Source organism: Ostrea edulis, chromosome 2, assembly GCF_947568905.1.
Source record: "Ostrea edulis chromosome 2, xbOstEdul1.1, whole genome shotgun sequence".
Classification (NCBI taxonomy): Eukaryota; Metazoa; Mollusca; class Bivalvia; order Ostreida; family Ostreidae; genus Ostrea; species Ostrea edulis.
The window spans coordinates 87,643,238-87,659,079 of NC_079165.1; the positions used below are offsets into that span (position 1 = coordinate 87,643,238).

The following is a 15,842-nucleotide window of genomic DNA, read 5'->3' on the forward strand; positions in this document are numbered from 1 at the left end:
ACTGTATACAGTTTATCCTCCTATCAAAATGGAAAAAGACAGCAAAAAGGAACTATAAAGGAATATTTATAGATAAATTAATTAGCATGACATGGACCACAAGCTATATAACTAGGCTAACAAAACATGACAAAATGAACAGCTAACTAAAAATAAATAGTCTTACTTGATGCCAGTATAGGTCTATATTTCATATAAATTTCAGAGACGGGTTATCGAACAATATATTATAATGTGATATTATGGAACTTTATTAGGAACCATCATATTCGTGTGTTACTATGTTTACAAAGATCATTATGTTATTCTTTCTTCCACTCTATAAAGTTGATCTATATTAGAATTTCTGTAAATGGATCACAGGTAGCAGAAGACCTTCTTATTTCCGTTTTTGACGTAATTTTCTCACATATTCATGATTGGCATTTCATGGTGTACTAATTATTGATCGTATCAATGCGCATATATTTTCTTTTACTGTTATTCGTAATTTGAAAACAAAAAATAATAAAATAAAAGAATTTAGAATTATATCACATAAAACACAACTTCAAATTAAAAAAATGAAAATCCAGGAGCAAAAAAAGTGCCACGTACATACGGACTATATTTTGGCGTAGTAATATCCGGTTTATACGTAGAGTGGTTGTAGGTCGTAGAGGGTGTTTCTGCGTAATAATAAAGCAATTTACGTGTCTAAAACATATATTTTAGACTATATTTCGCGTCTGAAGAGAAGATTAATCGATTTGCAGGTAATATATACTTATTTCCTTTATATAGAAACAAATGTTGACACGTTTTAAAGACAGAATTATGAGGCACCTATGATATGGTGTTGCTTAATGGTTCGATTGTGTATGGAATGGCTGTCAATATTTTATCTGCCTTCCGTGTTGTAAGATTTATGGTCTTGTAGTAAGTATCTAATGTATCATATGTGCTGTTTATCTTCTAATTAGCAAAATACTGTAACTTTTTAAATTTAGATAGGCACGTTATTCTCTTCGTATCCACCATTCACCAATGTGCATGACTCAACGTCAGGCACAACAACAATTGTCAATGGGTTGTCTTTTTGAAGTGTGAAATCACCAATGTTTGCATCATATGGCAACGATTTAGAAACAATTTTCTGAGACAAACATATTATTTGCTCTCAATAAGATATGACACTTTTTTTTATATAAACGTGGTTAATTATAATTGCATAAATGGGGTATTTCAAAATATTGTTAGACAGTATATAAACAGGAATTGATCCTCTTTGTTACAGAATACTGTACCTTTCAATGTAGGCATTTAAGTATAAAAAAAGTGGGAATTATTTTTAAAAATTGTGGAGCAATGATGCATGTTGTTAAGTTTTGATGTTTCAACATATTTTTGTGTGTAATTAAGAATTTGGATTTTTTAAAATACATTTTTTTTTAATACAATGAACTTCTTAGATTTCTCAACCATGTACATAATAAAACTTCTAAGACTTGAAATATTGCTTGGAATTTATGACTAAATTTTGTGAAAAACCCAATCAACTGACCTGTGACTTTTATCGGACCTGCATGCAGTGAATATTAAACCCATGAGCAAGGGAAAAAGAAACAATTGATTTTGTTCTTGTTGATAATAAAATCTACTTTGTATATTTTGTTTATTCATGATTGCAAATTTGTTTTGAATGAATTCTAAAAACTGAATGAAAGTTCAACAAATTTCTTGTGTATTTCTAGGAATTCCGAAAAGATTGACCCTTTTCATACAGTTTATTCATAAGGCCTAACTATGGCAGGCCGAACAGGAGCACAGAGGCCCAATGGAGCCACTCAGGGGAAAATTTGTCAGTTTAAACTTGTGTTGTTGGGAGAATCAGCTGTGGGAAAGTCAAGTTTAGTGTTACGTTTTGTAAAAGGACAGTTCCATGAGTATCAAGAAAGCACAATTGGAGGTAGGAGAATTTTTGATAAGTACTGTGAAAATGAGATAAGTTATAGGCTTTCTCTTTCCTGTTTGGAGTACAGGTGTTTTTCTTCCCTGTCTTTAAAATAAAATTTTGTTATCAACACTTTGTTATTGATGTTTTGAGTGCAAATATGTAAAGTAAGTGTTATTATAATGTTAATGTATATTTATAACAAATTTATAGAGATTGCTATAGTTCACATTGAAATCGCTTTGGCTGTTTACAAAACTCAGAATGGATGGCTCATTGTCACATTTGATATTTTTTTTGTAAACTCAGAATGGATGGCTCATTGGCACATTTGATTTTTTTTTTTTGTAGCTGCATTTTTAACACAGACAGTGTGTCTAGATGACACAACAGTGAAGTTCGAGATCTGGGACACTGCTGGTCAGGAGAGGTACCACAGTTTAGCTCCCATGTACTACAGGGGGGCCCAGGCTGCTATTGTTGTTTATGATATCACAAACCAGGTAAGTAATAAAGGTGTTATATTACTTAGAAATGTTGGATGTTTTGACAGTCAACCTATTATATGAGTGTCTTATTGCCATTCTGGAACTGGGGTACTAGTAGAATCCTCTAAATATAATCATTTAGTTCTCAAACAATTTTTTTTTTAATATAAGGGAATCTAGTATATATTATTGATCGTAGAGTTCTCATACAAAAAGTATGCATATTTTATTCATAAATAGAATTGTAAATGTTTATTGATTTTATAAATTGAAATGTCTATAACTTTGTTTTCTCATAAAATTGACACTTAAACAGACCCCATCCCCTAATGATAATTATAACAACCACTAATTGAATCAACATGTCCAGAAGGCAATAAACAATGAATGAGCTTTACCAATAATAGGTGTAAATTTTTGTTTTGTAATCAAAATAATGTCAGATGTCTAGGTAGCTTATTAACTCAGTTCACTAGGGCATGACTAATCCAGTGACAAGTACAACTTCAATAGAATTATTGAGTTCTGTGGGCACTCTGTGTATACAACAGCTAATTAAAGTGTTTCACACACCCCTGGCCACAACCTAGAGGTGTTAAAAAATAATTTGACAGCCACTGGGCTTGATTAGATCTGGGTTATGTAACTTGAGGTATTAAGATAAGCATTGACAATTACTTTGATGCACTGAGAAGAATGGTTTTGCCTGGGAAACAATAACATAATCAGAAGCCATGCAAGTTTAAACTGGTATTAGTGGATTAAGGCATTCACCATGTTCACTGAAAATGTTTTTGGGGCAATCAACTTATGCTTGACATATCACTCAAGTGATAATGAAATAGTACTAAGGTATCAATGCTAGATTTCTAGGGGGTGTATAAAAATTAGATTTTGCAGAATAAAAGATTTTATAAAAGAAGTGTAACAATCTCTTGTAGGATTTTCAAACCCATTCAAACAAGTCAAGGTTCTCTATTTTTACCAATCTCTGGTTCATCATACTTCTTAACTATCAAGGCACATACCCACTATACATTTAAGAAACAATCACTGCAAAATGTGAGTCGGGGGCAGAAACAAACATTGCAAAATGTGAATCGGGGACAGAAACCAGCACTGCAAAATGTGAATCAGGGGCAGAAACAAACAGTGCAAAATGTGAATCGGGGTCAGGTCACTGGAGGTTTAAATCTGTGAGTAGTGTATTGGAAGTCCTCAAGAGGATTGTAATGCATTATCATTCCAGAATGGTGGTAAATGGTTTCCTTCTGTGTGTAAACATGAAAAGCATGATTGCATTTAGATATATTTTTTTTTCTAATACATTTGTCATTACTGAATATTTAATGAATGGATTGACCTAAGTCATCTTAGTAGTTTTAGTCAGGTTTGAATGATTTTTTAAGACTTTAGCAAACCTGATAAAAAAAAATCATCTTGGTGTTGAATAACTTATTACTTTGGATCTAATAATTGCTTGCACAGAAATCATAAAATACACTGTCACATTTCTATGACTTGATAGATGAGAGGGGTAGTTAGATTGCCAGGTGTATGTTTGCTTGTTCAAGACTCCATCATTCAGGGTTAAAAATATGTGTGATGTAACATACCTCGTAAGTTTTAGAATGGTGATAAAATGTTTATCGCTAATGTTGTGATTGTTTTCTTAAAACTAAGTTAGATTGGTACTGACACTTGTAATGTCCGTATGCATTTTAATCAAATTTAAACTCATCGAAATTTATTGGAACCTATGAAGTTCAACTTTAAGTCTAGGTCTTGTCTTGACAAAATCCTACAGAGATTCTTGTTTGCAATTATGCTTGTCCCTAATAGGTTATTCAAATAGGAATAAATTTATTTTTAGTGTCAAGGCTGATTCTGAATCAGTTAATTTCATACTCAGTGTTTGCCAAAGTACAGTACATAAAAAGGACTTTGTTTGACTGAATGGATGTATGCATGTGAAATCCAGTGGTACCATGACTTATCTCAAACTTCTGATTTAAACTATGTTCATTTTTAATTTTTCAGGACACATTTGGTCGAGCGAAGAACTGGGTCAAAGAACTTCAAAGACAGGCCAGTCCAAACATTGTGATTGCTTTGGCAGGGAACAAATCAGACCTGGCACAGAAGAGAATGGTAGAATATGAGGTATGGAGTCAAGCCCTTAAATGCGGGGGGGGGGGGGGGGGTTGAAGGTTGAAGTATTTAATAACCTTTCCCTTTGAATATGAAATCATGTAAGCATACTGGAATTTCATGTAGTCTAGACTGTCATGTGACCACTCAGGACAGGGAGACACTGGATTTTCATACATTTTCAAATTAATATGGTAGCTTTAAGTACAACACCCGATATGTTTAAGTGTCTTTAATTTTCATTGTATGCACATGTACCATGTAGGCTTCTAGTCATTTCACATAACATAAATGGATTGGAAATGTTTGATACTCATTGTATAACTGAGACCAAAGGAAAAGTACACTCAGTAGATCTATTAACATACCTGTCAACAAACCTTGACCAGTCTCATTTAAGTGTAAATGGAGTTGGGCTTGGAAATTTCTACAGAATATGCAGGTGTTTTGTAAGCTCCAATCCAGATGAGGATAATACCCAGAAATTTTTAATTTATGATACACACAAAAGAATTAAAAAAAATATCGAGGTATAGATGTGACCCCATATGCGTATTGCCATGTCTAAAGCATGCTTGTTATCCGGAGATACTCCAAGTGCAGGCCCATAGTTAACAGTTAACAAAGGAATGGTGAACGGCCAAAAAGTGGACAAGTTTTCACCGATTTTTTTAGTGAATTCTACAAAATATTGCACAATTACATAATTTGGCCAATTTTCTATCCACTGTCAGTTTGTGAGAATGTAAATTGGTGAAGATCTGAAAGATTTAAATTTATATGAATATGTGGTTATCACAAGAGATGTCAATTTCTTGTGTACACTAATGGATGTACAGTTTGAAACAAATGCTCTGTGAAATCATGTGTGACAACTTCTGCTATCTCGTACTTCAATAAGGTATATCTAATGGTCAGCAAAAATTTTATTGTCAGTTGTTTAGTTACAAATAGGTACAGCATTCACAATTCTTTGTTACATAAACAAAGCGCATGTCATGTTTTTGTTTACATATGTGATTGCTTAATGAAAAATATGTTTAATACAAAATGAGATGGGACAAACAGCAGAAACTGTTTAATTGTGTTCAGAATTAACCTATAAATGGCAAAAATTTGCTTTAAGTGAAACTTTTACTAGTATACTTAACCTAATAGTATGTAAACGAGAACATGACACAAGCCTTGTTTACATAATAAAGAATTGTGAGCTCTCTATCTCTTTTGTAACTCGACAACTGACATTCAAATTTTTTGCTGACCATTAGAAATACCTTAGTTAAGCACTGTAAACATTAACAAAAGGCCCATGGAAAAATAATTTTAAAAATTTTCAGCTCAAATCATGTTCATGCCCTCTTAATTAAAATGAGCTTTTGTATACTATTATTTTTGTGTTTTTTACAGGAGGCCCAGGCATATGCAGAAGAAAACAGTTTATTATTCATGGAAACATCAGCTAAAACAGCCATGAACGTCAATGATATATTTCTGGCAATAGGTATTTGAAATGAGTGTAAAAGACAAATGTATCAAGATATGCTCAACAAAATATGATTCGGGACATTCCATTTTCATAGTGTATGAAAATTTTCAACATTCATTATTAGGATACCCGGATCAGTGACTTAAACAGAAAGTTGTTTGTGTTTTTTGATTTGTGCTAATATTAAACGAAATCGACCGAAAAAAGTAATTGAAATATTTTTATTTTTTTTAATTTTATAAATTTCATTAAATATATAAACTGAGTCTGTAGACATTCCTAACAGTAAAAATTCATAATTTGAGAGTGCATATTTTATATGAAAATTTCAACCACATATCATTTTCTCCCCATACAAAATTTTCCACTTTAATTTGGTTGATATTTGAACTATGGCGGTCAAGGGCTGACGGGTAGACAATTTCTTACTCTCGTTCGTCTTTATGTTTATGATGCATTGAGTTTGAAATTGAAATGGATAGTGTGTTAGGTTTTAAGAATTTAGTAATATACAGTTGAACGTTGTTGTCTCGAATACTCAGACATAACGATTCTGCTTCCAAAAATTTCTAGGTTGTTCAATAAATTTTACTGTTACGAATCTTATTTTCTGGATCTGGTTTTGACTTTGAATTTTACATAGCAGTCAGTATTTCCTCATTGTATTCTTCATGTTCATTGGTTGAATCATTACGATATCACCCAATCAGCAGAATGTACACTGATTGTAAACACGTGGGCCTTACAAATTTGTCCATAAAAGTAGTACAAGGAGACGACAATGATGTTTACAGTCATTAACAAGATCCAGTTTTTGAAGAACCTTTTGATCAAATGTTGGTAGATTGCGTAAGACGTTTGACCAAGACTAGGTTAGGGAACCAATACTTATAAATTTACTATTATCATCATTTTAATAAAGCTTGAAACCTCAAAATTGGTTTACAGAATTCATTTTCTGAAAAGCTTCTTAAAGTCAAAATATCCATTTTTGGCCAGGGGCCCTGATGTAGGGGTGCTGCCACTAGATACCCCACTGGGGGAGGACTCCCCCATTTATCTACCTTACGTAGAATCATATCTGAATACCTGGATATATCGAAGTGATTTGGAAGTCCCAATCATTTATTCCAGTATTTTACCCTTGATATCTGGAATCCTCAGATATCTCGAAGTTTTTTGTCAGTTCCATCAAGTTAGAGATAACAAGGTTTGACTGTACTTATGACCCCATGTTTTAGAGTAAAATTTTCTCCCCAGCCCTTCTGAAGGTACTTGTTCAGCAAGTGCAGACTTTTAAAACTCATTTTTACACCCATGACATCAGTAAAGAATAATATACAAATGGTGCATGCTAAATGACTAGTTAACATTTTTTGCTTGGTATATTATTGCCACATACAAGGGGTGTTGGTTTGATTTTTACTTTGGTCAGATGATAATTTTTGTTTCAGTGTTATGGTGTCTGGTATTATAAAGTATTTTTCCTTTCAGCTAAGAAACTGCCCAAGAATGAAGGTGGAGGACCAGCACCCTCACGGCAAGGGGGTGTAAATTTAAACAGCCAACAAACACAGCAATCAGAGGGAGGATGTTGCAAGTAGCACATGACCGACGATTGGTGTACAGAACTATGTGATCAAGAATGATCCTATCACAAACATTTCCTTAAAGTGAGAAATTTTTAAAAGGATAAAATGCAGAAGAAGTATTTCCTTGAAAAATCTACTGGAAATCTTTGGATTCATGAACAAAAACAAGGTGTGGTTCATAGACTGAGTATTCATTGAGCTTTGTGTTGTTTCTAATGGTGAAAATGTTATTTGAACATGTTGATTAGGAGATACACAAAAATCAAGTAGAAATGAAATTGCTTTGAACCATTTATGTTTTTACCCAAGTACTTTGATTGTTTAAAGTGATGTTAACAAAAGCATAATTTTCTTCTGCATCAGCTTTTATTCTAATCAAGTCAGGTGGGTTTTTTTTTTTTTTTTTTGAATCATCAACAAGTCACTGTGATTGATTTTTCCAGCTGTATATGATGGAATTCAACTGACCTTAAAATAAATTTATAAAGATGAATTTAAAAATTTGTAAGGGACTAGTCAAAATAGGATTTGTTACATTTTTTTGTTTTAGTTTTGTTCTCGATTAACAGAATTGTAATTAACTTTGAAGATAGGATGCTATTGTTTAGGGTCATTTACAGAAACCAAGTGTATTTCTTTGCGAGTTTTAAACGTGTGAATCCACTTGTTATAGTCTTTCATAGTTGTCAGTTGTAGTTATGCATGTTAGCTTACCAAGTCTTACCATCTCTCCAGCCCCGCCCCCTCCATCAGGATGTAGTTTATTATTTCATGGTCAAAAGGCAAAGTTTTTGGAACAAAACTTATGGAATTCCAGATTGCATTTTTATTGGTTTTACTAACTTTGTATTGGGTTGTGCAAATGCACTTGCATCGAATGTACCTGTCATGAAAAGCTGTGAATTGCAGACTGCATTACAAATGTTTATCTTCATTTTGTGTGATTGTTGAATGTGTTGAAAGAGTGACTGCTTAGATACCTAGAATTTTATCTTTGTTAGAACTTTAGTCATAAGGATATAGTTTGTCTTGTGAGAAATACCGGACACACCCCTGGTAAGAACTCCAGGTATGGTATTCTTTTTATGTACACCACATTTTACCTATACCTACTAAAGTCGGAAAATTCATTTTGTACTTTCAGCCAATATGCATTGTACATGTTCATGACTACATGTATAAGGAATTGAATTATAGATTTTTCTGTTCTTGATTGATGAATAGCATTTCAGGGTTTAAAAGAAATATCTGTGGATAGGGCACTTACAGGGGTAAGTTACTGAAAGACCAGAAACAAAAACATATTATACTGCTGCACACTAATTTAATTTACCTGTAAATTGTTATGAAGTACATGTAGTTTGTTATTAGATTTGATTAATATATATGTTGACAAAATTGCAGAACATTAATTTATTTTAAAATAGCTTTGTGTACAGATAAGTCTAGCTTGGTGTACAATTGAGTCTATTTCAAAACACAGTGACCAATCTACATTATCAGTCTTCATAGTAAATTATAAGCATTGCTTCTGTTGATCTGTCAAATATTCCCCAGGCCATGTGGATATTGCGAGGAGTCTGTTCAGGAAGTACAATGTGAGTAGATGGAAAGAGTGAACTATTGTTGCCCCTCAGTGTAATACGATTTGGTGTACAGATTTTATATGTAAATCTATTATATCATTCAGTTTGCTGACAAAATGCATGCATTTTTTGTTGTTACTCAGTGAAGCAGGAATGTGCTTTCATGCCTCTATATTAGCCACAGCTCCTGATGGTTTATACTAATTAGGAAGAAGATTAAAGTTTCAGTATCTATAAACACATGAATAAAGGCTCCTCATATCCAATTGCTGGTTCTCTTATTTGCAGTGTATTTTGTAGGTCAACTGAATGTGTCATTTGTGTATACTGTACAGCTCCGTAATAAGATTATTATTATACAGAATGTATAAAATTATATTGTACATTTTACACGTAATGTGACAATAAAGACGCCTAGTGGCATCTTAATAACACAAAACTGTCTTGTGCCAAATTTGGATGAAATGAATGGAAGGTAAATTACGTAAATGCTGGAATATCACTGTGTACAAGCCGATGACCTTAGTATATATTGCGGTCATCAAAAAATGGCCACTGACCTCGCTGGTAAAATATTTTAATCATGATTTCAAACAATTGATTATTCATTTGCATCCTTTTAAGATAATTATCAAGTTTCCAGTGGAGTATTATTAATGTTAGTCACTAGTTTTTTCCAAAGCAAGATTATAAAATTCTTACTGATGGGGTCAGTTGCCATTTTTTGATGACCGTAATATATACTATGGTCGTCGACTAGTACACAGTGAATATATACAGAGTCTGACTACCTTCATTTTAAGGAGGAACAACACATTATCATACTGGCTGACAGCCTTGTTAAAGACATGCATGAAAAAAATGTAAATGGTATTCTTTGTCCTTTTTGTTACCCAGCAGGATCTATTTGCAAGGCTGTAGATCTTGAATTCGAACGTCGCAAGGGTTCTAATTTTTTCCCTTGCTGCTATCTTCCAATTTTTATCCAATACAATTTTTCTAATGTATTATACCTCATTAAAGTAAAGCATGACAATTTTCCTGAAAATTGTATGATAAGATGTTTTTGTGAAATGGGGAGACTTCACCTTTTATTAGTTCACCTGAGCTGAAAATCTTATCACTTTTTGTCTGGCATCTGTCTGTAAACTTTCTACATTTTTTACTCCTTGAAAACTGCTGTGCCAAATTCAACCAGACTTGGCACAAAGCATGCGTCCTTGGATGAAGGGCTTTCAAGTTTGTTCAAATGAAGGACCAGGCCCACTTCAAGTGGGAGATAATCATGAAAATGGAAAAAAAAATTGGGTGAGATCATTTAAAAATCTTCATATAAACCATTGGGTTAGAAAAGTTAAAATTTACATGATTAAAGCTTCTCGACATATTGCAAGTTCAAGTTAATTAAAACCATATGACGCCATGGGTAGTGTGGGGGCCACAATAGGGGATCAAAGTATTTAAGTACAAATATATAAAAAATCTCAAGAACCACTGGTCCAGAAAACTTTACATGAAACTTTCTTGCCATAGTGCATGGCCCCTGAGGGTAGGATGCAGCCACAATAGGGGATCAATGTTTAACATGTGAATATAGAAGGAAAATCTTTCAAAGTCATATATATCTTCTCAGAAGTACCACTGGGCCAGAAAACTTAAGTTTGCATGAAACCTTCCCGATATAGAGTAGATTCAAGTTTGTGCAAATTATAATCGAGGTTAGGGTTGGGCCACAATGGGGGATCAAAGTTTTATGTTCAGATATGTTGGGAAAATATTTAACAATCTTCTCGGGAACTAACGGGCCAGATAAATGCATGGGGAAAAAACACAAAAGCTTCCTGACACGAGTAGATTCAAAGCCCTGGGGTATTATGTTGCCCTCTGCTTAATGACATTGGGTAACATAGTACCCCAGGGCTTTCCTTTTCACTGAGGGGCAAATATTCTGTTATGACGCCTGTAAAATCATGTAATATATGTTTAATCATGCTGATATATAGGAAAAATCTTTTTCTCAATAACTACTGGGTCAGAAAAGTTGGAATTCACTTGAAAGCTTCCTGACATAGAGTAGATTCAAGTTTAAATCACGGTCCCCGGGGGGTGGGTGGGGCCACAATAGGGTATCAAAGATATAGGAAAAATCTTTAAAAGTATATCGTGAACTATTTAAGCTAGGGATTTCATAAGTGTATACCGGTACATTCCTTTAATGGCAAGATCTTTCATGTGATGCAAGGTACATTATGTGATCTCGTGACCATGACCTGTAAGTTTTACTAACTTTAATAAAAAATCTGACCTATTCGATTTGTCTTGAACTTTCATATTTAGTATGTATATACATGTATATATATATATATTAATATATTATGGCAAGACCTCATTTCATACCATGACCTTGAACTCCGAGTTTGACCTACGTTTAAGAAATTATAACCTAGCTATTAGATATGATACAATGATGTTGCATGATCCTTACTTAGACCTTGGAATTTAACCTACCTTTAAAAAACCCATGACCTATTTAATATCCCGTGTACTATTTAAGGTTAGGCTTTCATATTTAAGGAAGATCTTTCAAATTTTGTATTTTCTTATGGCAAAGCCTATCATTTCATGGCATGACCTTTGAATTTGACCTACTTTTAAGAAAACAAAACCTATTTTACATTAACTGAGATGATAAAAAAGGCAGTCAGCAAAATGGCTTTGGGTTTAAAGCTCCAGGTCCATCAGGCAGAGTGGCAGAGATAAAGCCTACTGGCAGTACTGGTTGTAGCACTTACATGTGATCTCTTTGACGCCATTGTTCGAGAAGGATGTATTTCAACAGAATGGGAAGAAAGTTACATAGTCAGTCTATACAAAGGCAAGAGTGATGCGTTAGACAGGTGTAATTACAGAAGCCTGAAGTTGATTGACCAAATAATGAAAGTTTTTGAGAGAGTCATGGAACAACTGATCAGAAAACAAATTCATATTGATGACATGCAGTTTGGTTTCATGCCAGGTAGATCAGGAAACGTTGATGCCTTATTCATCATATGATAAATGCAAGAAAAACACATCACAGTCAACAAACTTTTTCATAGACCTGGAGAAGGCGTTCTACTGAGTACCTTAAGGAAAATCATCTGGTGGCTAATGCACAAGCTAGGTATTGATGAATGGTTAGTCAAAATTGTGCAGATCATGTACTCTAAGCAAGAAGCAGTATTCGTGTAGGAGATGGCTATAGTGACGAGTTTAATGTCAAGGTTGGTGTTCATCAAGGATCTGTTTTGAGTCCATTGCTGTTTATTGTTGTACTGGAAGCACTGTCACTCCAATTTCATGCAAGCTGTCCTTGGGAGCTCCTGTATGTTGATGATCTAGCAGTTGTTGAAACCTCCATTGAGTTGCTGATAGAAAGAGTGGAGGAAAAAGGACTGTAGGTCAATGTGGGCAAAACCAAAGCGATGATATCGGGCTTGAATATGGAATCGATGAGAAGATCAGGAAAGTACCCATGTTCAGTCTGCCTCAAAGCCACAGGCAGAATCTTCTGTAACAGCTGGTCATGCTGGGTCCATAAGAAATGTAGTGGATCTCAAACCTGATCCAAGATACAAGTGCCCACGCTGTCATGGATTCACACGACCTATGGATGGTAGGCCTATCACAGAGGTAAAACTTGGTGAAGACACACTTGAAGTTGTAGCAAACTTCTGTTACATTGGAGACACTTTGTCATCTTGCGGGGAATGTGAACTTGCAGCAACATGATGTAAGTATGCTTGGTAGAAATTCAGAGAGCTTCTTCCAGTCCTGATGAACAAACATCTGGCAATCACAACCAAAGGCCATTCTGTATTCAACTTGCATTAGACCAGTGTTGCTATATGGTTCCGAAACATAGGCATTCACAGCCGACACTCTAAGGAAACTGATATTCAATGACAAAGCCACGATAAGATGGATCTGCCTTCTCAATCCTGAAGTGAATGTCACCTTTGAGTCTCTTATTACTCAGCTTAACATCAGAAACAATGCTGATGTTATCCAGACATGTAGGCTGAGATGGTTAGGCAATGTTGCGTATAGTACAGGTTGGATATCACAGGCACAGGTTTGTACATTGAATATCACTGGATATCGAGCTCCAGGTAGACCAGAGCTGACATGGGATCACAACATAACTGAAAATGAATTCATATGGCAGAGATGCCTCAACAATAATGACTAACATGATATCTTGCTGTTCTGGACAAGACCAAGGTCACAAGATCATTGATCATGGTATGATATGAAGACCTTGTCAAAACAAACCTTTATACAAAATATGAAAGCTCCATCTTAAATAGTCCAGGAGATTTTATATAGGTAAGATTTTTATTAAAAGTAGGTCAAACTTCCAGGTCAAGCTTCACTAATTGATGTCTTGTCAAAAAGAACCTACATACAAAATATGAGAGCCATGCATGTCTAGTTCAGGAGATATTGAATAGTTTTTTTTATAAAGTAGGTCAAACTCCAAGGTCAAAAGATCAAACACCAATGTGTATACAATCTTGACATAAAGAATTATATACAAAATATGAAAGCCACACCTAAAATAGTTCCAAATATATTTAATATGTTAAGTTTTCTTGAAAGGAGGTCAAACTCTTAAGCAACTTGAATCTGCACTATGTCAGGAAGCTTTCATGTAAATTTCTACTTTCTTGACCCAGTGGTTTCCCTAAATATTTGCATGTAAAACTTTGATCTCCTATTATGGCCCTATCCTTCCCCAGCGGCCATGATCTTTACAAACTTGAATCTGCACCATGTCAGGAAGCTTTTATGCAAATGTAAACTTCTTCAGACCCATGGTTCTTGAGAAGAATATTTTTAAAGATTTTCTTTTCTATATATTAGCATGTAAAACTTTGATCTCCTACTGTGGCCCCATCCTATCCCCAGGGGCCATGATTTCGACAAACTTGAATTGGCACTATATCAGGAAGCTTTCATGTAAATTTCTACATTCCTGGTCCAGTGGTTCTTGAGAAGATCATTAAAGATTTCCCCTATATATTTGTATGTAAATTTTGATCCCTTATTGTGGCCCCATACTACCCACAGGTCATGAATTTAACAAACCTGAATCTGCACTATGTCAGGAAGATTTCATGTAAATTTCAGCTCTTCTGGCCCAGTGGTTCTTAAGAAGAGTATTTTTAAATAACCTCACCCTATTTTTGCGCCTATCTCCCATTTGAAGGGGGAGATGGCCCTTCATTTAAACATATGAATGCCCTTCACCCAAGGATGCTTATTATCAAGTTTGGTTGAAATTGGCCTAGTGGTTCTGGAGAAGAAGTCAAAAATGTTAAAAATTTACAGACAGACAGACAATGGTCAACATATGAATGCCCTTCACCCAAAGATGCTTATTATCAAGTTTAATTGAAATTGGCCTAGTGGTTCTGGAGGTCAAAAATGTTAAAAGTTTACAGATGGAAAGACAGACAATGGTCAACAGGTGATCAGAAAAGCTCACTTGAGCTTTCAGCTCTCAGGTGAGCTAAAAATCAATGTATATACAAAATATGAAAGCCCTAGCTTCCATAGTACAAGAGATTTTAAAGATTTTTTCCATGTATCAGTACATAACACTTTGATTCCCCATTGTGGCCACACCCTACCCCCAAGGACCATAAATTGCAAAACATGGATCTACTTCATGTCAGGAAGCTTTTGTGTAAATTTGAACTTTTCAGGTTCAGTGGTTATTGAGAAAATATTTTAAAGATTTTTCCTATATATTTGCATGTAAAACTGATCACCTAAACTCTGGCACAGTGGTTTTCGAGAAGATTTTAGCTATATACTCGAATGTAAAATATTGATCCCCTATTGTGGCCCCATCCAACACCCAGGGATTATGATTTGAACAAACTTAAATCTGCTCTACATGTATGTCAGGAAGCTTTTGTGTAAATTCCAACTTTTTTGGCCCAGTGATTCTTGAGAATAAAATTTTCTCTATATATTTGCATGTTGCATGTAGAATTTTATACCCTATTGTGGCCCCATCCTACCACTGTGGGCCATGATTCTAATAAACTTGAATCTGCACTATATCAGGAAGTTTTCCTGTAAGTTTCAACTTTTCTGGTCCAGTGGTTCTTGAGAAGATTTTTAAAGATTTCCCCTATATATTTGCAAGTAAAACTTTGATCCCCATTTTGTAGCCCCACCCTACACCCGGGGATGATTTGAACTTTGAATTTGCACTATGTAAGGAAGTTTTCGTGTAAATTTCAATTTTTCTGGCCCAGTGGTTCTTAAGAAGATTTTTAATTGACCCCACTACACTTTTGCATTTTCATGATTATCTTCCCTTTGAAGGGGGCATGACCCTTCATTTGAACAAACTTGAATCCCATTCAACCATGGATGATCTGTACCAAATTTGACTGAAATTGGCCCAGTGGTTCTGGAGAAGATGAAAAGGTGAAAAGTTTACAGACTGATGAATAGGATGGACAATCGTAGCTGCAGAACTGTAGCTCTCTGAAAAAATATTTTGACATCAAAATATTTTTTCAGAGAGCTACAGTTCTGCAGCTAGGA

The 15,842-nt window shown here is 34.5% G+C and overlaps 1 protein-coding gene across 1 annotated transcript; it reads left to right on the top strand.

The window, feature by feature from the left end:
* Positions 1 to 600: 600 nt before the first annotated feature.
* LOC125678362 (ras-related protein Rab-5C-like) lies at positions 601 to 9,675 on the top strand. The gene is made up of 6 exons (XM_048916790.2): positions 601 to 755; positions 1,734 to 1,948; positions 2,285 to 2,436; positions 4,462 to 4,584; positions 5,980 to 6,073; positions 7,553 to 9,675. The coding sequence occupies exons 2-6, from the start codon at positions 1,786 to 1,788 to the stop codon at positions 7,660 to 7,662; spliced, it is 642 nt and encodes a 213-aa protein (XP_048772747.1). The 5' UTR covers positions 601 to 755; positions 1,734 to 1,785; the 3' UTR covers positions 7,663 to 9,675.
* The last annotated feature ends 6,167 nt before the right edge of the window (positions 9,676 to 15,842 follow it).